Source organism: Pocillopora damicornis, chromosome 9 (assembly GCF_964200805.1).
Source record: "Pocillopora damicornis chromosome 9, jaPocDami1.2, whole genome shotgun sequence".
NCBI classification, from domain to species: Eukaryota; Metazoa; Cnidaria; class Anthozoa; order Scleractinia; family Pocilloporidae; genus Pocillopora; species Pocillopora damicornis.
In genome coordinates this window covers 8,196,783-8,216,893 of record NC_142678.1, presented here as the reverse complement: position 1 = coordinate 8,216,893, position 20,111 = coordinate 8,196,783, and the positions used below count along the sequence as shown (strand labels likewise).

At 35.8% G+C, this 20,111-nt stretch overlaps 2 protein-coding genes and 1 long non-coding RNA gene across 4 annotated transcripts in view; 1 reads left to right on the top strand and 2 right to left on the bottom strand.

Moving 5' to 3' along the window:
* Nucleotides 1–5,101, bottom strand: part of LOC113669602 (oxidoreductase NAD-binding domain-containing protein 1) — a 6,506-nt gene extending 1,405 nt beyond the window's left edge. For both annotated transcript variants that reach the window (XR_016179832.1, XM_027185667.2), the window contains exons 1-7: nt 4,953–5,101; nt 4,561–4,604; nt 3,685–3,782; nt 3,040–3,146; nt 2,025–2,166; nt 978–1,208; nt 387–489 (exon numbers count right to left, since the gene is read on the bottom strand). Coding sequence is in view for 1 of the 2 variants with exons in the window: in XM_027185667.2 (XP_027041468.2) it covers nt 387–489; nt 978–1,208; nt 2,025–2,166; nt 3,040–3,146; nt 3,685–3,782; nt 4,561–4,604; nt 4,953–5,038 (811 nt within the window). In the remaining variant the exon portion in view is untranslated. The remainder of the gene's footprint in view (nt 1–386; nt 490–977; nt 1,209–2,024; nt 2,167–3,039; nt 3,147–3,684; nt 3,783–4,560; nt 4,605–4,952) is intronic.
* LOC113669618 (GPI-specific phospholipase A2-like PGAP3) overlaps nt 1–15,874 on the top strand; it is a 26,229-nt gene extending 10,355 nt beyond the window's left edge. The window contains exons 4-15 of the mRNA XM_089182741.1: nt 3,672–5,323; nt 7,660–7,933; nt 9,335–9,490; nt 9,887–9,949; nt 10,661–10,722; nt 11,473–11,499; nt 12,275–12,384; nt 13,212–13,252; nt 14,241–14,315; nt 14,797–14,885; nt 15,264–15,341; nt 15,615–15,874. Coding sequence (XP_089038867.1) covers nt 5,313–5,323; nt 7,660–7,933; nt 9,335–9,490; nt 9,887–9,949; nt 10,661–10,722; nt 11,473–11,499; nt 12,275–12,384; nt 13,212–13,252; nt 14,241–14,315; nt 14,797–14,885; nt 15,264–15,327 — 972 coding nt within the window. The 5' untranslated portion in view covers nt 3,672–5,312 and the 3' untranslated portion in view covers nt 15,328–15,341; nt 15,615–15,874. The remainder of the gene's footprint in view (nt 1–3,671; nt 5,324–7,659; nt 7,934–9,334; nt 9,491–9,886; nt 9,950–10,660; nt 10,723–11,472; nt 11,500–12,274; nt 12,385–13,211; nt 13,253–14,240; nt 14,316–14,796; nt 14,886–15,263; nt 15,342–15,614) is intronic.
* Nucleotides 9,381–20,111, bottom strand: LOC149039942 (uncharacterized). Its single transcript, XR_016179833.1, has 2 exons — nt 19,865–20,111; nt 9,381–10,801 (listed from the first exon to the last, which is right to left on the bottom strand). It is a non-coding gene; the product is annotated as an uncharacterized LOC149039942 (long non-coding RNA).

Sequence of the window (20,111 nt, the reverse complement as noted above, 5' to 3'; positions counted from 1 at the left end):
GCGTGCCAGCTTCAAAGATCAGAAACTACTGCGCTTTTTCGGTCTAGTGTCGTAAAAGCAAAACAAAAGTTATCACAAGAGCCAATCATATGAAAGGACGGTGTTAAGAGCCAATGAAAACTAAAGATAAAAACCAACCAAACTGCCTAAAGCGCGGGAAAACCGAATTGTGTAGGTTTTCGTTTTGGATCTTGTTGGAACAGCCATAGAGCGGAGTAAAGTATAACCAAAGAAATTCGGATTACCTCAGACACTCAATAGCTCACAAAATCTCACATGACAATGAGTACTAGAATATTCCGAGTTTGGGCTGGCTAGTAGGCCTGAATTGTAACTACACTCAAACCAAAAAACCGATACTAGATACGTTTTTTACGAACACTTACATTGAACACTGTTCACGTTAGTCTGTGTATCAGCATCTGGTTTTGTGACAAAAAACTTGCAGAGTATAGAGGGGCACTTTTCTGACATTTTCAAGAGATTATCCTACAAAAGAGGACAGAATAAGAAACAAAAAGTCATACTGACAAGATTAAAAAAACAACAACAACAATTCCAAAGCTACTTTTTAGTTCAGAATACACAAGGCTACATGCTAAAGTCTACACGGTTCATTTGAGTCATACTGTATCTAACGATCCTTTACAGATCATTCACACAGTGGCTTATAAAGGGAAGTTATAGCGGACAAAAGAGAACTTTTAAGTCAGACAGAAATGGAGAGATATCAGCAGTCTGTCATTTCATTTCATTTCATGCCGTGTTTAAAGTTGAACTGAAGCGCGTTGCAGTCGAAAGAATTTCACACTTTGAAGGAATTCAAAGAAATACTTCTCAGTCTGAAAAATTCAACTGAAGAGGCAATAATTCAGATAGATAATTGTCAAAATCACAAAACATATCACAAATTCCACCTTTCCCGCATTTTACCATTAAGGATCAAATTATGATTTCTAAGAAAAATTGTAGTGTACCTTGTAAAGCAGTTCATCTTGGTTCTTAGCACTAAACAGAAGCACTGTTTTCCCATCATACTGATAGCTAGCATCAGAGGAAATGTCAGCAACATGTTGTGCAATGGAGTACAAGGGGTTGATTCCAACACCACCAGCAATCAGAAGCAGATCTGGACTGGAGCCTTCAGGATTTGGATCAAAATAACACTCTCCCCCGACTTTCATATGAACTTTACTGCCAACTTGACACTAAGATGGATAAAAAGGAGACAACTTCATAAGCATGAGGTATAACACTAGGTTGATTTACCAGGACCTGCACAAGAGGCACTCAACAAATAATTTTAGTGCAAACATTTATATCTTTGGCAAATTATGTACTGAAAACTGCTATTTGGTTAGTTATTACTCTTCAAGGGGAAAACTGAAAATCCTTTGATAATATAAATGTCTATTCCGGTAGTTTGGAGAATTTGGTATTGGATCAACTTTTTTTAACTTTTTCTTTATTCTCATGACTTGTCTGCTTGATATTGTATTGATATTGTGAGGAGAAATTCTGTCTTGGTCACTCATGGGAGTTAAAGGGTTAAGGACTTTCATGGTCTACACTTCATAGCCTATTTCAAGCAGCAAATATCAGTGCTTTACTTCTTCAGTGAGGAAGCATGCTAGGCTGTTCATTCCAGACTACATTGTACACTTTGTTTATCTATAAGAAGACCCTTCCTATCAACCTTATAACCTCTATCTGATCTCTTAAATTATAAAAGATTAATAATAATTTTTTGATGCTTTACATTAAACCCTAACATCATTATTCACATCCTCCTTATTGTTCTTCATAAATTGTGTAAGCTGCTGATAGGGAGAATTTACTTAACAATCAAGAGCTCCTTTAGTTGGTGATCATTTTCTTTATCCTCATGACCTTAATGTCTGATTTCCAGGTGATAACATGGGGAGAAATTAGATACTAGTCACTCCTATGGGCCTAACAGTTATAGCTTGCCTTATTAATAAAGGCATTCTGTGCCAACTAAGTATCCATATTTCTGTACACACCTGAGTGTGAACCCAAAGTGCTGGAGGATGTTCACTGTGTTTGACAGCAAGGTCTATGGATCTTTTTTCTTTAAGCAGCCTGTGGCTGGAACATATGGTAAACCCACCCACAGTAGGAACTCCTTGAATAAAGAAATCCACCCTGATGGAGAGAAAAAAAAAGTTGCATATGTGGCAAGAATATTTCACAGCTTTCAGTTCTTGCAGCTTTTCTTGATTGTCCTTAAACTGCAAAAATAAGTTTTTTGTGAAATGGAAAATTATGGATGCAAATCAACCTTTTACACCCTAACATCAGTATTCAAGTTCTCCACACTTATCTCTATACATTTCCTGACATACTTACAAGGAGAATTTGTTTTACAATCAACAGCTTCTTCAGTTTGTGACCTTGATGTTTGATTCAGGGGTGACATTGTCAGGAGGAAATAGATGCTTATCACTCTTAGCGAGAAAAGGATTAAGTATCCCTTGAAACATCCATCTTGAAACAATACACCTAAAAACTTCATAAGCTTCCTCTTTTTAGTTATTGTTTATTTCTGAACAGAGAATCAAAAAATAATAATAATTACCGGAAGAAATTTCAGTTTTCTTAAACTGCAAGTCTAAAAAATACACTCCTGCTGGATTTTCATGTTTAATAGTAAACAAACTAGCAAAGGAAAAGTCATTCAAACTCATTGTTCAATACATATACATGTATCCTCCTCCAAAATAATAATTGCTTGTTGGAATGAATAAAAATAAGACTGAAAAAGAGGACTACACTTTTTTTCACACAATCTATTACAACAGGCGCCTGTAAATATTAATGGTTTCAACATCCAGTGGTAATTACTAGATACAGAGGTTCAAATTTTCAGCTGTCACATTTGGATAAAAGATTATTATTATTCTGTTAGTAGTAATTAAAAATTCTATAGTTTTCTTCAATGACAAAAATGTGTGTTGAGGAGCAGCACATCATTTCTACTCATCCATTTGTTAAAAAGATTACTATGTAGGTGCTCACCATTGTCCGCATTTAAATGAAAATCTTCTGTCTTTCACCTCTATGGAAAGTCCCTTAACAGTCTTTGACAACTGAGTCATCTCTGTTACTGTACCTTGCACTAAAAACTGTGGTAAAGAGAATGCAGTAATTATCATCTAAGTGAAGTCAAACCCCCACAGACAGCTAACTTAAGCTTACAGGTCTTAGGTGTGGATGGAAATTATCAAATAGTTGGGAGACATGCTGGCCTGATGATCAGTGCACTGGACTCTGGGTAGAGAAGTCCAGGTTCAAGACCTGGCCAAGGCATCTTTTTGTGTTCTTGGGCAAAATAATTTACTTTCACAGTGCTTTGATCTCTACATCCAGGAGTATAAAATGGTTCTGTACTAAATAGATTACTTTGTTAGTCAATTAAGTGCTCTAAGTAATGACGGCTTTCTTTTTTTGATCATGTAGCCTGATTATGTAGGTGAGTGTAGTCCTGAGTAGGACCCTTATCAGTGGTAGGTTGTCGCATGGTTGCCAAATATGGTTCTACTGACAACAGTCCTTCTCGGGACTACACTCACCTTGATGATCAGACTACAAGATCACAAGTTACTCCTGGGTCTAAATCATTAACTGTCTTTATTTTTATCTTTTGTCAGCTAACTTCATCACCTCCTGTCTTGGTGAATGTTCTGTCCTCTCAAGGTGAGAACTACTGCTTTCAGCTCCATTGGAATGCGATGACATGAGACGAAGTGAATGTGTACCACCTGTTTAAAAGAAACTTCAAATGATGCATCAAATAACTAAATAATTATTAATTACTCATTAAACAGATAAACATATGTTAAAAATATTACGTATTGCAAATAATGAGAAAAAATTATGCAAAGAAAATGTTTTTACACATTTTAAAATATTGATGATAAATTAGTCACAGAGAGCTCCACAACTTTTGCTTTAAGGTACTTAAAGCAATTTTTTTAAGTGTAAAAGGTAAACTTTAATTAAAAACACATGTTGTTTGGAATCCGATAGATATCTGCAGAGGCTTCAATTACTTTTTCCATAAGCAGCTTTTGATGGTGTAAATATTAGGCAGCTGTGCTGTAAGGCAAAACCCAAACACAAGAACCTTTTTACAGGCTGGAGAGTGGTGAGAAGTCTTACAGATGGCAGTAGACCACCAGTAATGAGCTTACATTGAACCCCTGTAGTTTTTGACAGGAGTGATCTACTCCTAGAGTTTTTGTTTCTAAGTTTTAACTCTACTGTAGATGTCTATAAAATATGTAGTAAATATGTAGAAAATAGGTTAATAGGGTATTCACTCTGATAAAGGGAAACATCAGCTTTGAAACTATTTACTGTGGCCAATACATGTTATCAACTCAGTTGATAATACTAAATTACCCTAGACATTTTTCTTTTTCATATTGGAAAACACTTTGAGGCTTGCAATAACTGCTATATAAACTATATTTATTACATCATATCTTATAAACATCAAACACTCATTTTTTTACAGAAAAAAGAAATCTGTCAAACCTGAAGTTGTTTTAAACAACGAATGCAAGGACGTTCCCAAAGCCCTGCAGATAAAATAACAATAAGGAGGGGTAATTGCATGGTTTGGGATTTCTGATAAGTGATTTACACTGTAGTCCTCACTGCAATATACATGTGATGTTATTCTTTTTATGTCGCTTGACTTTAAACCAGCTAAAATCTTTGTTCTTTCATACTTTCATAGAGAGCCACAAACTATTAACTGCTAGCTAAGAGGCACTCCCTTCTCCAGTTGATCCAGGTGTTTGAAACAGCAACACAACACGATGCAAATATTATGACCGAGAAACGATTACATAACTCAATGAAGAAAAGATGTTTACAGCGACACCTTTCTTGCCCGTCAGTCTTAATAATAATCTGATACTAACCTTGAGCAAGGGCTTCCCCTGTTTAAAAAGTAATGTGAACACGACCAAAAACAACCAAATGTAGCTGTACTTCTCGGAAAAGCCATGTAACGCGATACTATGTGACTGTAAGGCAAAAACACGACAGGCGCACGATATATTAGTTGAAAAAGACTGGGAGAAAGGGTTTGAGTTCGCAGTTCTTACTGATCAGCGTTAGTGAATGATGTTGTACAGTTTGATAGTTGGACTTCCTGGGTCTGCGGAAGATTAAATGATGGAATGAAGATTGCTTCTTTTACGTCACCCGAATAAGAGGATTGTTTTGCAGTTGCATTATCACTGTACCAATTGATCCTGGAGTTGGCAAACAGTTTGACAATGAAAGTGAGGTAGGCTGAACTGTGCCGATATCTCATACTCGTTTTGAGAGGTTTCGATTCGTAGGCGTAATTTACTTAAAAAACTACCTGTGATGTTTTTCTCAGTGATGAAAATTAAGAGTCACGGATCAAGGAGAATTTGAACTTCCCAGTCCACCATGACGCCCCAACTTTGCTGAACGTGCGTGCACATTATTCATATTAGAACCATCGATTGATCATGTCACGAAATCTTGTTCAAGTACAGTAGTATTCCCGCCTAAATTTGAAACGAATCAACCTAACCACGCCTGCGATCTTTACGTTTACAATTGAGTTTTGCTCTATTTTCAGAGCAAAATAAAAATTTGTGAGCTCGCAAGCCGTACATGTCATGACTTAATCTACATAATTAATTGTGAAATTGATCGCGCGAAGAAAGTATTTAAAGTCACTCAAAAGTATTCGTTCTGAACATGCACATAATACGGTATCCTCCAGACTCCCCCCTCCTCTTTCTACATCAATTTTCCATGTTTAGGTATTTTCCATTAAAAGGGGTCAAATTGAGTAAATTTCACTTCCACTGACATATTTTGGGAGTTCATGAACACGGATTGTTGGCTGCAAATTGAATTCGTTCTGCCCGCGGGTGACATTGACTTTCTTTGGGCCTGTTTACATGGGGGTGGGGGACCCTAGGTAGGTGAGGTAACCCGCCTAAGTGGGGTAACCTGCCTGTCCATATAATTTCTTTTTTTATCTTGATCACATATACATGATAGGTGGGGTGACCCATCTAGGTGGGTTGCCTGGTCTGCCAGGTAGGGTAACCCTGTCAGCCAGGGTGACAATTTGCCATGTAAACGTCTCAAGGTGGGGTAACCTGCCTAGCTGGGGTTGCTTTCATGGCAAAAGCTCAAAAGCAAAACACGCATGTTTTAAAACTTTGTATACTTCCTGGCCGTCTCATGGCAGAAATCACTAGAAACTGCAACGGACATACAAGGAGTGTAAAATGTTCACATTTCCGAGTATTTAGTGTTGTAAATTGACTATATTTAAACTAATCCTTATAATGTATTAAGTCAATGGTTCCTCGTGTAGCCTAACACCGCTTAACACAGTGCGTGACGCTTTCATGAATAAATACATACGTGTCTGAGAATTAATCTTTCCTCTTTCTCGAGACGTGAGCTTGGGACGCCTCTGCTCAAACTCCTTAATTGCAAGCACAACAACAACCTCAAGAAACCTCACCCCAGCACCCCAGGGTTATAAGATTGTATGTAAACATGTTTTATTTTTTGACCACAACTAAGCGGGTTACCTCACTTACCTGGGGTCCCCCACCTCCATGTAAACAGGTCCTAAGCCTTTTAGCAGGTGGTTGGCATGTTGGCTGATAATGTCCACAGCTGAGAGAACAGGTATTTTTTTAGTAACCCCCTAGTTTACATATCTTGCACAAATTACTTGTTAGAAAAAAGTCAGTGTTGATCTACTGAATGGCGAATACATATTTGCGACCAGCTTCTTAATTTGACTCGACTAAACAAGTCTGTTTTTCTACTATGTTAAGTAATAGGAATGAAAAGATGAAACTTTTGAGCTGGCATTTTTCTTCTGGCTTCATCTCTTTCAATGGAAATAGTGGAAGGATAGATATATGTTAACACAGATAGGGGTTATTGCATTATAAATGTCTGGCAATTTTGCAGCATGTGATGCAAAGTAGCCAGTAAAATTGTGTGAAACTCATGGGTGGGTTAGTTACAAGGAAAACCTTAAACCAAAGTATATTCAATGAGAGTGGGGCAAATTGATCAATAAACAAATGGAAGGGTTGTGAGTGGGATGTGATTAAAAGTAAAAGAATATGGCAAGATTTTGGTGCAATCAGTTACTTTATTATGTTTACAATTCTTGGATAAAGACAGCAATGGAAGAACAATAGATTGCCATTGGTACTACTGCTTTGTGCTTTGTAATAGTAATAGGACTGAGTGGAGTCTGTCTGTTAAAACATGAGTGATTAACATAATCCCATGAACTTGCAGTAGGAGTCCAATTTCTTAATTGTGCATAGTGCACATGCATGAAGCATACAATTCCAATCACACAGGCATAACACTTCAACTGTCAATTACAAGCCTGATGCAAATTCTGTCCCATTAGGACTTAAATTTTAGAATTTTGGTATAACTTTGATTAGTTTCAGAATAGTATGGGGTCATAGAAAAATCTCTCGAAAAATAATTCAAGATTTCAGATTTCCATGTTTCAAAACTGCTGTGGAGCTTTTGGGCTGAGATCCCTTTGTGGGAGTGAAATGTCCTCACAGTAATTTTTTTTTTGTTTTGCAGCTCTATTGTCTTGTTAATACAGAGCAGTATTTTGTTAATAGTCTTGCTTTGCAACCCAGTTGAAAGCTCAAGTGGAGATAGAAGTTCCATATTTCGTCATTGTATAAATAAATGTTTTAAAGGATGTCACCTTGATGAGTACCCTGGAAAGCTGCCAATATATTTAACTCTGTTTTGGTGGGATTGTTCTGATGAATGCAAGTACCAGTGTATGCATAATATCACACAAAATGACGTGAGAAATAATCAACCAGTCAAGCAATACTATGGCAAAGTAAGGGACTTCATTGCATACTGATTCTGCTGTAGTGCCTCAGAGATACAGTAACTAATTATGATGCATAGCCCTGTCAGCACAATCCTATAGAAAACCATAATGAAAGTTGGCATGTGTAGGGCTAGATGGATTGACATGAGCTGGTCCTGAAAAAGCCATCCAGCTCTGCACTCATGCGGTTTTGTCACAAAAACTTAAAAAGAAAAAAGAAAGAGTAGCAAAATATTCATTTTTTGATGAATATTATGAATTTCTAGTTATAACTTAAAACAACAATTGAAAAGTTTTCATTGTAGAATCTTTTCTTTTTTTTTTGTGGTTGTCCGAGACCTGTCTGTTGCATCCTGTTTAGATTGAAACAAAATTTTTAAACAGTTAGTGGTCATATGGTGAAGTACTTACTGACTGAGTTTGGTCATGACCATCAGACCTCACTACCCTTGGTCTTTACGTTATGAGCTAAAGCCAAATATTTTCCCATCCAGCCCTCAATAAGAACATATTAAAAGCTGTACATGTATGTTATACCTTTTTATCTGTCTTTCTTTCCTTCCTTCACTCCACTATTTTTTTATAACCTCAAATAACCTATTTTGTGCAAAAATATATACTAGGGATATTTGTCTGCAGACATTATTTGTTCCAAGAACAATTTTTTTGGAGAGTGAAATTCAAGGAAAACTGTGAGCTCTGAGAAACAGATAAAGTCCAAGGACAAATAATATGCACATATTTTCATGCAATATAGAGGCTATTGTGTTCATTATCCTTTGGATATTTTGCAAATTGTGTGAAAGAGTATTTATGAAAAGCTTACTGTATACAGCATGGGATGTTTTTTTTTTTAGTGCACCCTGATATGACTTAATGAACAAAAAGAAGATTTCCCTTCTGTAACTAGCACAAAACTCTCTCTCATCTTCTATTAAATTTGACACAAAGACTTATTTTAGAATTTGTGAGGCTTAAAAATTGGGAAATATTGCTCACCCAGTTTTAGGTGGGAGATATTTTGTCATGTGCTGCATCTAGACCAAAAGCACACGAGCAAAAATATTTGATGGATCATAAACTTAGTTATAACAGGGTAATTTAGTATTATCAACTGAGTTGATAATGTAAATTGGCAACCCTAAGCAAGAGTTTAAAAGTTGATTTTTCATGTGTTAGCCCTCGGTCATTGCTCTGACATAGGGCTAAAACTCAAACCGTCAGCCTCTTTACAGTGGCCAATTTATTAACTCCCCCACCAATGCAGCACCACAGTTTCTTTAGAAACTTACCCCCTTTATACCTGGTTATATTTAGTTATAAGATAATTTACTCATTAGTCAACAAACTACCAGCCAAGGATTGCTTGTAAACATAGCTAAATTACTATGTCTTTTAAATTTTTAGTGGCCATTTGTACGATTTCTTGGAATTCAAGAGCCTGCATCAGTCCTATTTTCAATTTTTAATGCAATTGGCCATCTCCTTGGATGGAGAATGCTCAGGTCTTCTGTACCAAATACAGACTACAGCATGTATCCATTATGGAAAGCAAATTTGGTGGTAAGGCTAACTTGTTTTGTGATTCTGATTAAAACACTAACTTGTGCCAAATAACGAAAGGTAACTAGCTTCCTGTTAGGGGTGTTCTTTTTACAGTATTCATTTAAAGTTCAATTGTGGCTGAGAAATACTTTTAACCCAATTATAGTCCTTGAAAACAGTCATTAGTAACAGAATTCTAATCACCTTGGAAATAAATGAAAAGTAAGCTTTTAACATGTGTCCAACAGTTTGGAGAAAGATTGCTGATAAAATTATGACCAGCCATGTTTTTTTAGCGTGTTCAATGATTCAAAAGCTTCTAAACTTGTAGGATTTTGATATCACGAGAAAGTAACAGTTACTGAATAGATGAGGAATTAATTATTATTTTTGACCCTTACTGTTTTTATGTAGGTGAGTCTAAATGCTTGGTTCTGGTCAACAGTGTTTCATGCACGAGATTTGAACTGGACTGAGGTAATGGTTCTTTCACTATGAACATTATTCAGTGTTCTGATTGTGAGATGATGGTCAGGACTATGTACAATGCACTTTGTTTTGTGTGCTTTGGTATTGGAATAGACAGTAACACACTCATGGACTGTCTTTGAAGACTCAGTGAGAGTAACTGTTACAAATAAGCCAAAGTTATCTTTGTTATAGACCCAATAACCTGTTGCCATGGGTGACCGAGACAAAATTTGTTCTCACAATATTGATACTATGTCAAGCAGAAAAGTGATGAAAACAAAGAAAAATATCAATTAGGGAATTATTGGTTGATCCAATGACAAATTCTCAGAACTAACATGAGAATTGTAAGGCAAGCAGTAAGGAGAGATACTAATGAGATCTTGGGAGTGCAAGCTTAAGGGTAAACATAAAATTCAAATGTAGACAGCACTTGGAGAAGTAGTGTTGTTCATCACTAATTTACGCAATTGCTGTCACAGTTTATAATAAGGCTATAAGAAACAATTTCATTATAATTATGATCTCACTATAAGTAATATGACTATGATGATTACTGACAGTGTTTCAGAAACATTGATAGTGTACATGTACTTGGTAATTTGCTGTGTAAAATTCTTAGAACTGGCCATAAATGAAATTTTCATTGAGACATTCTTGGTGAAAGCTCACTGTTGATCCCCTTTTTTTTTAACACTTACAACTATATTCTTTCAGAAAATGGATTATTTCTGTGCCACATCTCTGGTTATGTTCTCTTTCTTTGCCTGCATGTTGAGGTTAGTAATATTAAGCATTGTATTAGATAGTACATCCATTTTGAAATCTGTGATGATCCTTCCAATAAATCCAATTGGTCTGCAGGAACAATGAAACAAATCAAATAAATATTTAAGATTTTATAGCTTTCTCAAAAAAACTTAAGATAAAACTGTTGAAAAATGAAAGACAAAAAAATCCAGCATATACAGTGAATTTTCTAATAGTTTGTTTTTAAAGGGGAGCTGTTACGTTTGGGTTTTTGCATAGTGGTACTTTTAAAATTAATATAATACACAACTTTGGTAATACTGCATCCAAATGAATGCTGCGGGTTTGGCCAACCCTGACAAGGTACCTCAAGAGGCATGTTGTTTCGTGCAGCCTTGATCTTTGTTGTTGGTGTGTGAGATGCAGATTTATAAAGAGCCTTGAAAATTCTTATGTCTGCAAATTTTACGTCTGCAAACCTTTTTTCCTCCATGATTTCTGAGAAGATTATTGATCTGTGTGGGAATGTTAAAATGACCATAGACATCCTGAAAGGTACAAAATTTTAACAAAAACCTTTTATTGTGGGTTTGTGCAGAAGTCTGTAAATTAGGTTGTTATACCACAATTCTGCTCCAACAACATACCCCTTGAGGAACCTGGTACAGGGTTTGCCAATCCAGCATTCATTGCAGCCCCAATTTTAAAAAAAGCTGTGTATTATAAATAATAATTAATGACAATTTTTTATACACAATTTTGTTTATGGCCCTGAACAGGTTCATTGGATTGGAAAATAAGTGGAGGTATGTTAAACTTAAATAAAAATGATCATTTTCAAAAGTGGATGAGAACATTGTGGTGACTTCTTGAATTTTGCAGTGGTATGCTATTGTTGGAATGGTTAAAATTACTTTCAATTGGCATGCCACATCATTGCTGAGGAAATTGCTGATCAGCCTTCACAAATAACTTTAAATATACAGTCACACTCTATCTAAATATTAGATGCAGGGTTGTCATTAGAAGTGGGAAGGCAGTAGAGACCCACTGGCTGTCAGACCATTTTGCGCCAGCTGCTTTGTAAATTGTGATCAACTGAAGACAGAAAATAAGTATTTTTGGACTGATTCAAACATAATTGTCTGGCTAACAAAAGTTATTAATTGCAACAAATATGTCACAAAATGCTGGAAATCACATCTTAGTTTCAAATTTCAAATATTTCTGCAAGAGCATGCACCTGGATCCCCTCCTCCCTTCTAGGGGGGTCTGGGTGCATTCTCTTTAGCATTCTGGGATATATCATTAATTTGCTTCGCAACATGCCACGCTTGCCAAGAAAACAATTCAATTCAGCTGCCTTAAGGTTGTTCAGATCATACATATATTATATTTTATTACAACAACCTTGAAGATGTACAGAGTATTAATTGAGAGACAACCATTTTATTAGAGATCCTCCAATTATCCTCTTGATTTACTCCTTTCCAATAATTTTTATCTTTATTAGCACTGTTAATTCAACCCAAGCTTTTATGTCCTGCATTCAAATATGCATATCATTTACTCTTCTTGTAGTTGTTTCCTCATTGGACTACTTCTATGCAGTATTTACTGCACCCATGTTTTCTATTTGGGCTTCATACATTTTGACTATGGATATAATATGAAATTTAATGTTACAATAGGTGAGTTGGAAGATACACTGTATGAATTTTCTGTGTTTATAAAATATATTGACCTTAGATGGTTATCCTGTTCCAGGATCTTGGTCAAAATCCAAATGTGTCAAGGGAAAAATAGCAGGGATCTGGTACTAGCATGTAGAGCTGTTGTTGATACAGCCTATAACTGATTATTTGATAGTAATAATAATAATAATAATAATAATAGTAATAATGATAATTACAAATAATGATATTTAATGAGGGAACCCAGATTGCCCCTGCAAACAGTTTTCAGTGAGGCCCTCAATAATTAACCAGTTGCCTGGTTAGTTTTGTTATTGTTAAAAATATAAGTAAAAAGAAAAACGTGTCCCTAACATCTAAAAATTTTCAAAATCTTAAAATATAGTAATAAATTAGATATTAATTTGAAAGTAGAAATCACTTGAAATTGATTTAAATCTTGTAAAAACAAAAACAAAAAAACAAAAGAAATTTGGACAAAATATGTCTCACACTTGGCTAACTGGGAGTGGATCAACAGGACAAACCATGGTAAGGGTAAAAAATTAGATTTAGCACTTCGACTTCAGAGGTTTGTCTTGTCCACCTCTTTTTGGTTTTTCAGCTTACATCTGGCAGGGTTTTTTCCAGCCATGCTTGTGCACATCACATCTATTCCTCACACAAGGGAATTTGTCTGTTATGTTTTCAACATTTGTATGACCAGTTTGTTCTAAGTTTTACAAGTACTGCAAGCAAATAACTCAAATTTAAAAAAAAGCATTCAGATGATTGTGAAGCAACTAGCCTTCAGTATAAAGAAATTATATTTATTTGTTACTCAGGTATCATCAACTTAATCAGTTGGTTGAGCTGGTGTTTGAATGTAAGTATTACTAACAGTTTTATTTCAACAATTATATTCGTTACAGAGGTAAAAACATTTTAGGTGCAGCCACTGTAGCCTGCAGTGCAAGTGTCTTGTTAGTGCGAGCTAATGTTAAAAGCTTGTGATCATTTGTTCGACCAGCCATTTTTGATTTGCAGTCAGAGTGGATGGTGGGGGAGGGGGTGGGGAAGGGGAGAAAAGACTTCACTCCCCTACCCCCACCCCTCTCCTTATTTTTGACTGTCAACCACCCCCTTGGTTTAAATTTTTACTCTCCCTAGCCTTCTGCTGCCATTAAAATCAAAGATGGTGGCCATAATATTTGTGATGAAATTACTTAGCACTTGCTAGCCAAAATTATGCCTGCTCTGCAGGCTACAGCCACTTTTGATCTGTTTTTGCCATAATATTGACATCAAATAAAACGATTCTTTCATTGCAAGAGTATGATCATAACACATTGACATAAACAGTGCTCTCAGCAAATTGGCCAATCAGATTGCAACATTTCTGCCAATTGTGTAAAATATGATTATTTTTAATCCATATTAGTGATTATCTCCTTCCTCTCTGTTGCAGCTTAACTCTTTACACCCTAACATTAATATCCCCATGTTCCATACACTTCTCCATACATCTTTTTTAGTGGTGACAGGGGGGATTTGTTAGGAGAAATTTCAGGGTTTAAGGGGTAAATCTTGTTACAGAACTCTCAGTTAAACTAATTCAGGTCCACCCCAATGATTCTACCAAAATTGATTATAATTAGATGATAATAGTTTCAAAAAAGATTTCTTATCAAAAGAGCAAATTAAAGGTTAATGTGATTTAGATCAGAGGAAATGTTGTTCATTTGTGTCCAAGGTCAAATGAGGAAACTGTACCGTATCCATTTTGGAAATGGGCTTTCCATTGCTGTTTTCCTTAATCAATTAAATCATAATGCTAAACAGGATAAGTGATTCCATTCATCTTTCTTTTGTAGTACTACAAACAACAGCCATATGTGTGGAAATGTGCTTTTGTGTCAATTGGTGTGTTCTTTCTCTTAGGTCTGGAGGTAAATGGAAACTCTTTGTTTATCAAATAAACTGATGGTACATGATACATGTTAAAGTGGTTATGAAATTTCATTCCTTTACCATAGTTGGAATGGTACCTTAAATATCATGTAAATATGTTCACCATACCTCAACAGTCTGACAGGTCTATGGCCTAGCACTTTGCTGAACGACTGTGCCAGATAGAACTCTGCTCATGAAGGGTGACACACAATATGGAAAACAACTACTCCAAACTGAAAAGATGCATTAAGCTTAAGTTTTGACAACTTGCTTATTTCTTAACTTGATTAATTTTGTGTTGTTTGATAACCAATACTGCTTTGATTTTAAATATTTAAAAAAATTGCACCTTGTGCAAATATATTGTGGCTTCTCTTTCAAACAAATCTCTGAAACAGGCTGACAAGTATCACAATCCACAACTCCTAGAAAAAGACAGATTCTTATCATAAATTAATTATCTTCTACTGTCTCTAGCTGGGCGACTTTCCACCAATCCTATGGACATTTGATGCTCATTCATTATGGCATCTTGGAACTTCTCCTCTTTGTTATTTTTGGTACTGGTGAGTGCTCTGAATGCAGATTCGTTTTATTTATTTTTTCTTTAACAAGAGTTTAAGGGAAAAGTAAACAAACAATTACAAATCAGCTTTTTTTTTTGCAACCCCTATAAATTCTTTTCATTTCTAATTAACCTTCGTCGTTCCTTGATCTCCTCGCACATAAAATGACTTCATTCTGTTTTTCCTACATTAGCGAACTATTCTATTTTGAGGTAATTCATTCAACAAAAACTCCTTTGATATTTCCTACCTCAGAAAATACTTCCCAGCCCAGTCTCAGAATGTACCATTCGGCCTGAACCATCAAATGTCACTCGATTTTAGTTCAGTGTTACTCCTTTGTTTAATCAACTTATATTTGTTGAAATTTTATTTCAGTTTTCTAGTAGACGATGCAAAGTATCAGTTATCAATGCAGAAAAAGAGAAGAAAGAGTGGTTGAGGAATGTTAATAATGTTAGTACATGTAGTTCATTAAAAATCTCGTAGGTGTAACATTGAGACTAAACCGTCTCAAAAGTGGCCCAGACCTGTAAGTTTTTAATTATCCACAGAATACAAAAATAACGCACAATTTCGCAGGAGCGTGGTTCGCATGTACTTTTACTTGTCTTTAGCCTAATTAGCGCTTTGAATCAATCTCATTAACAGGCTCATAAAGTTTAAAAGCGGCACTTTATGATCAAAGCAGTAAGATAGTACTAATTTTAATGAAATGAATTCCAACAGACCTACGAATGAAGAACCTTTGACCGAATTGGAACCAGTACCTCTTCGATATTTAGACTGCGCCACTACCAACTGAGCTACTAACCACCCGTTGGGATTGAGGGAGAGGAATTTTAGAAGGGTTCTTTTTTTCTCGTGGAGGAATATGAACAGAGTTTTTCAATTTTTGTGAATTTTGATTAATTTCAATTTATGTAAAAATAAATTAAAGCTGTATTTGATACATCCTGAAATAAACTTTTTCATAACTTTGCAGTATAGAATTGAAATTAGGAATGATTGACCTTTCTTTTGAAAAGCAGGTGCACTTTTCATTTTACTCAAGACCATTTTAAACGAATCAATGAACTGTCAAACAATCCTTCGTGATCCTTTTAAGATGTCTTCAATCAACAAAATTGCTTCCCTTGCTTTGCCTGCACTTATCAATGTTGTTTGCTGATCCTGGGTTTCAAATTAATTAGCAGTCGACGGAGCGCATGTTCTTCTGACAGTCAAGCTTTTACAAAGTAAACAGACTACTTTACAAAAGTTACATTACCAATGCATATTTATAGGCTTTGGAAATTTTCACCAGCAACAGAAATTGCATCCTTTGATTGGTTATTGTGAGAAAAATCAACCCAGCCAGGTGTTTCCTCATACGAACAAGTAATTTGGAAGCTCTAAAAACACCCTAGACAAGAAAAAGCGTCTGGAAAAAAACAGATTGCGTAGGATGTCGCTGGAACTGCGTGTGCATTTTGTAATTTATGGCCACGAGTGATGTTTCTAGAGTTTTCGTTAAAACTTTTCAAAGCATTACGAGTCACCATAAATCATGAAATACGGGAGCATCACGCAATCATTTGTTCATTACATTTTGAACACAACATTCTCAACAATTTCTGGCGCTTCTCTGTTCCCCCTCGATGCATATTACTCGAAATGCTTTTCAGTGCTTTGTTTAATTCTCGCCTGCTTTATTTGACATGATCACTTTACAAAATGGCAACATCAATGTTTGGGTGTTATCTTACAAGTTAGCGTAAGTAATTCGTGCTTCACAGAAATCCCATGATGCACTCGTTTGCCTAATTGTGCGTTTGCCATTGACCAATCAGGAACGAGGTATTTTGTTACTTTATGATTCTGTTATTCGTGGGTGACAAGAACTACAGTGACATTGAACTTTTCACGAAAGGTTGTATTCTTACGACTTAAAAATAAAAGAATCTTTTTGGCCACAATTACATTTTATTCAGAATGTTTTCTTTGTTACGTGACTGATTAAATGCGTATCATTTTAAGTTTCATGATTCAAATATTACTTGCCAGTCAAGTGCGATATCCGAATAGCTTATCCTTACGCTGAGAGGGTTTTTTTAGTGTAAATATTCTAAAATCATTTTAAACCACTAACGATGGCTGTACTCAATAGCTTGATAAATGTTTTCTGCCAGATCATTTGTTAAAAGCTTGTTTTAGGGAATCGTCAGGCATGTATACTCGGGGAAAATTTAAATTTGTAGATCCTCTTGCTTTGTTATTTAAGTTTCGTAAAATTGCAGGTAAAGACAAAAATCAAATCATCCCCTGAATTGCATTCTTTTAATTGTATGTACGACTGGCGTTTCTGACTGAGGATTTTAAATCGTGGACATTGTTCTGGCTGACGTCGGGTAAGAACGGGGTAAAATTGCGTGTTGCCTTTTAATTGAGCAAAAAATACTACAGGCTGCAGATATTGAAAATTATCTCACTTATTGAGCACATTCAAATAATTAGCAAAGGCTGAGTCATGATACGATTTACGTCATTTTTCTGTTACTTTCAGGTAAAAATCCCTTCATTTGGAAAGACACCTCGAGCGTACTTACTATGTGTCATGGAAATGTTGGTTTAGTGTTTGCGGACTGCACAGATTAATATTGTCCCCAATCCACAAATATAAGTCAAAGTCACGAAAAATCACGCACAGCTCACTGAACCTCGCAAAAATTAACGCGATTTAGTTTAGAGAATAACTTCACATGCATGTGAATCAAGCCTCAGTTCTCTTCCTCAATTCGCATTCGGACTCACTCAAACGAGGCAGGGGGGGGGATGGCATTCCCGAATCATTTTCAGTGTACCGCTCCCCTCTGTTTTACTCAACATGTCCTGAAATTCGAAAGTTTTCCTTCTCCTCTCTCGTTGACGTTCTGTTCAGTGAACAGAAAATCGCCAAAAATAATTCCAGGCAGAAATTCCAATGCTACCAAAATGCAGAAAATAAATTTTAACAGTTCATAATTTATGTCTTAGAGAAAACGTAATTGGTATCTAGAGCTAATATTGCTACTTTTAAAGATCATAACATAAGCACGAGCACAAACAGATGTTTCTGCACCTCTGAGCCGTTGAATTTTTTTACCTCATGGATCGTGAAATAAGTCTTATTTGTTGTGTCTTATGCATTTCTCATGGTGTAAGGAATGAAAATTTTGTGTTAAATCTCCCAATATTCCTTTAGATTCATGTTTATTTTCCTCAGCAGAAATTTTAACAATAGTTTTCGATTGAGTATTAAAAATGATCTTGGATTGCTATCGGTTGGCTTTACTTCGCCCTGTAATTGTTGGAAGAAATTCGCGCCGCCATCTCAACCGATCAAATGCAGAAATAAGGCTAATCCAAACTTGTTCGCTAGCGTTTTCTCGTGCGTCAAGCTGGTTGCCTCTCCTTTCTTTCAGTTTTCATTGGTTAATAATGATGTTAACTCTTATTCTGAGTGGCCACTGCGATTAATTTGGTTTTGGTTTCTCGACACAATTAAAAACTGTTCTATCAGTACAATTATAAATTGTAAAGAAAAAAATACATGGGTAACCCTTACTAGTTAAAGCATTAAGAAAATTTTCATCTCCTTTTCTTCCATTGGTCAGTCAATAAATTATTTTTCATGAGCTCAAAAATTTTTTTTTGGTGTAGAATTTTATCGGCTATATCAAGAGTAAGCATAATTTATATCTTAAGTTGTGTACAGAATGAAATCGTTTGAAGTAAGAGGAGTTATTTAAAAATATTTCGCCTTGCCACTTAGTTGTCCTTCAGTACGTAGCTTCTATAGAAAGCCTTTCAAATTCGAACCTCGTTAAACCAGCTCCTTCCTGATAGTCTGCTGACCTGAATACGACAAGAGGACTATTGTATTGGATAATGTCAGGAGAGAACCGGGAAAATACGAAATATGATTTCAATAAAAAGTAATCATGCCCTGGTAAACATTACAAGGCTAGTTTTCTTCGCGTGTTCTTTAATTCATAACAAGAGCTGGGGTAAGCGTGAAGCTGCAACTTTTAAAAAGGGCTTGAAACGCCACAGAAACGTAAGTAATTATTTCTCTCTTTCTTAGGCAAATATACCGCAACACAAGATATTCTGTCACTCAAGAATCTTTCTAAGTTTAGAGCACGGACTAAAGCAGGTGAAAAAATAAATTTATTTTAAGGTAATCAATATTTGAAAAGACCTTACACCCTCTTTAAATGACTCAGATCTATTTGCATAGAGTGTCTTTCAAGCATGTTAAACTTTGTCTGCTCTATATGCGAGGAATTGAATAATTTGCCTTAAAATGCTTTCCTCTAACGAAGATATAGTTAGCTTTCCCATTTTTGTATTCCGGTATTTCCTTCCGTAGGTATAAGTTAAACGTTCGTAGTGTTATAATGTTCCTTATAGAACTCACACGTGAAAAAATGCAAAAATATTTATTTATTTTTATTCCCTAAAGCTCTGTGAACGATGATTAGCATGCAATATCGTTATTGTCTATTAATTGATTCGTCTATACACGACAAAATGGTTTCGTCGAGTCATTTATGGCAACAAAACACAACTTTGCTGATCCTAGCAGTATGCAGGACACGTGTCATATGAACTTTGTAATAGACCTCGCTCATTGTAGAGTCTCTGTAGCTTAGTGGTTAGAGAATCGGAGCGCAGAACCCGAAGGTCTTAGCTTCGATTTCTCATAAGGACTCAGAATTTTTTCCGAAAAAATTTTTGTCTTTGTCCTACGCTCGTGACAAGACGAAAAATACCTTTCTCTATTTCATTACCGAGCTCAAAACTTAGTATATCTCTCATTCTATTTACAAAACACAAGATATTTCCCATTCAAATGGAAAGAAAGGAGAAACGTTGCAAACAAACAAGAAATCCGTTGTTTCGTTCAGTGTCATAGAGTCATATCTACCTGAATGAAAGTCAACTAGCTTACTTACGGTTTATCTCTTCCCCACGACATAGAGCTTTAAGTTGTTTGCCATCCTTCACCTGGTGTAAAAGAGCTCAGCATGAAAAGAACGGGGATCGGGAATTCCGGAGACAATTGGAGTACGGTTATCACAAGCGTAACGATAGCCTTACTTACTTTCAAACGCAAAACGTATTCATTCTCATATTGTTCATGCATTATTACGGGGGTTTGCGCTGACTCGACGGCGACGTCTGGGTAAGCGATTAAGATAT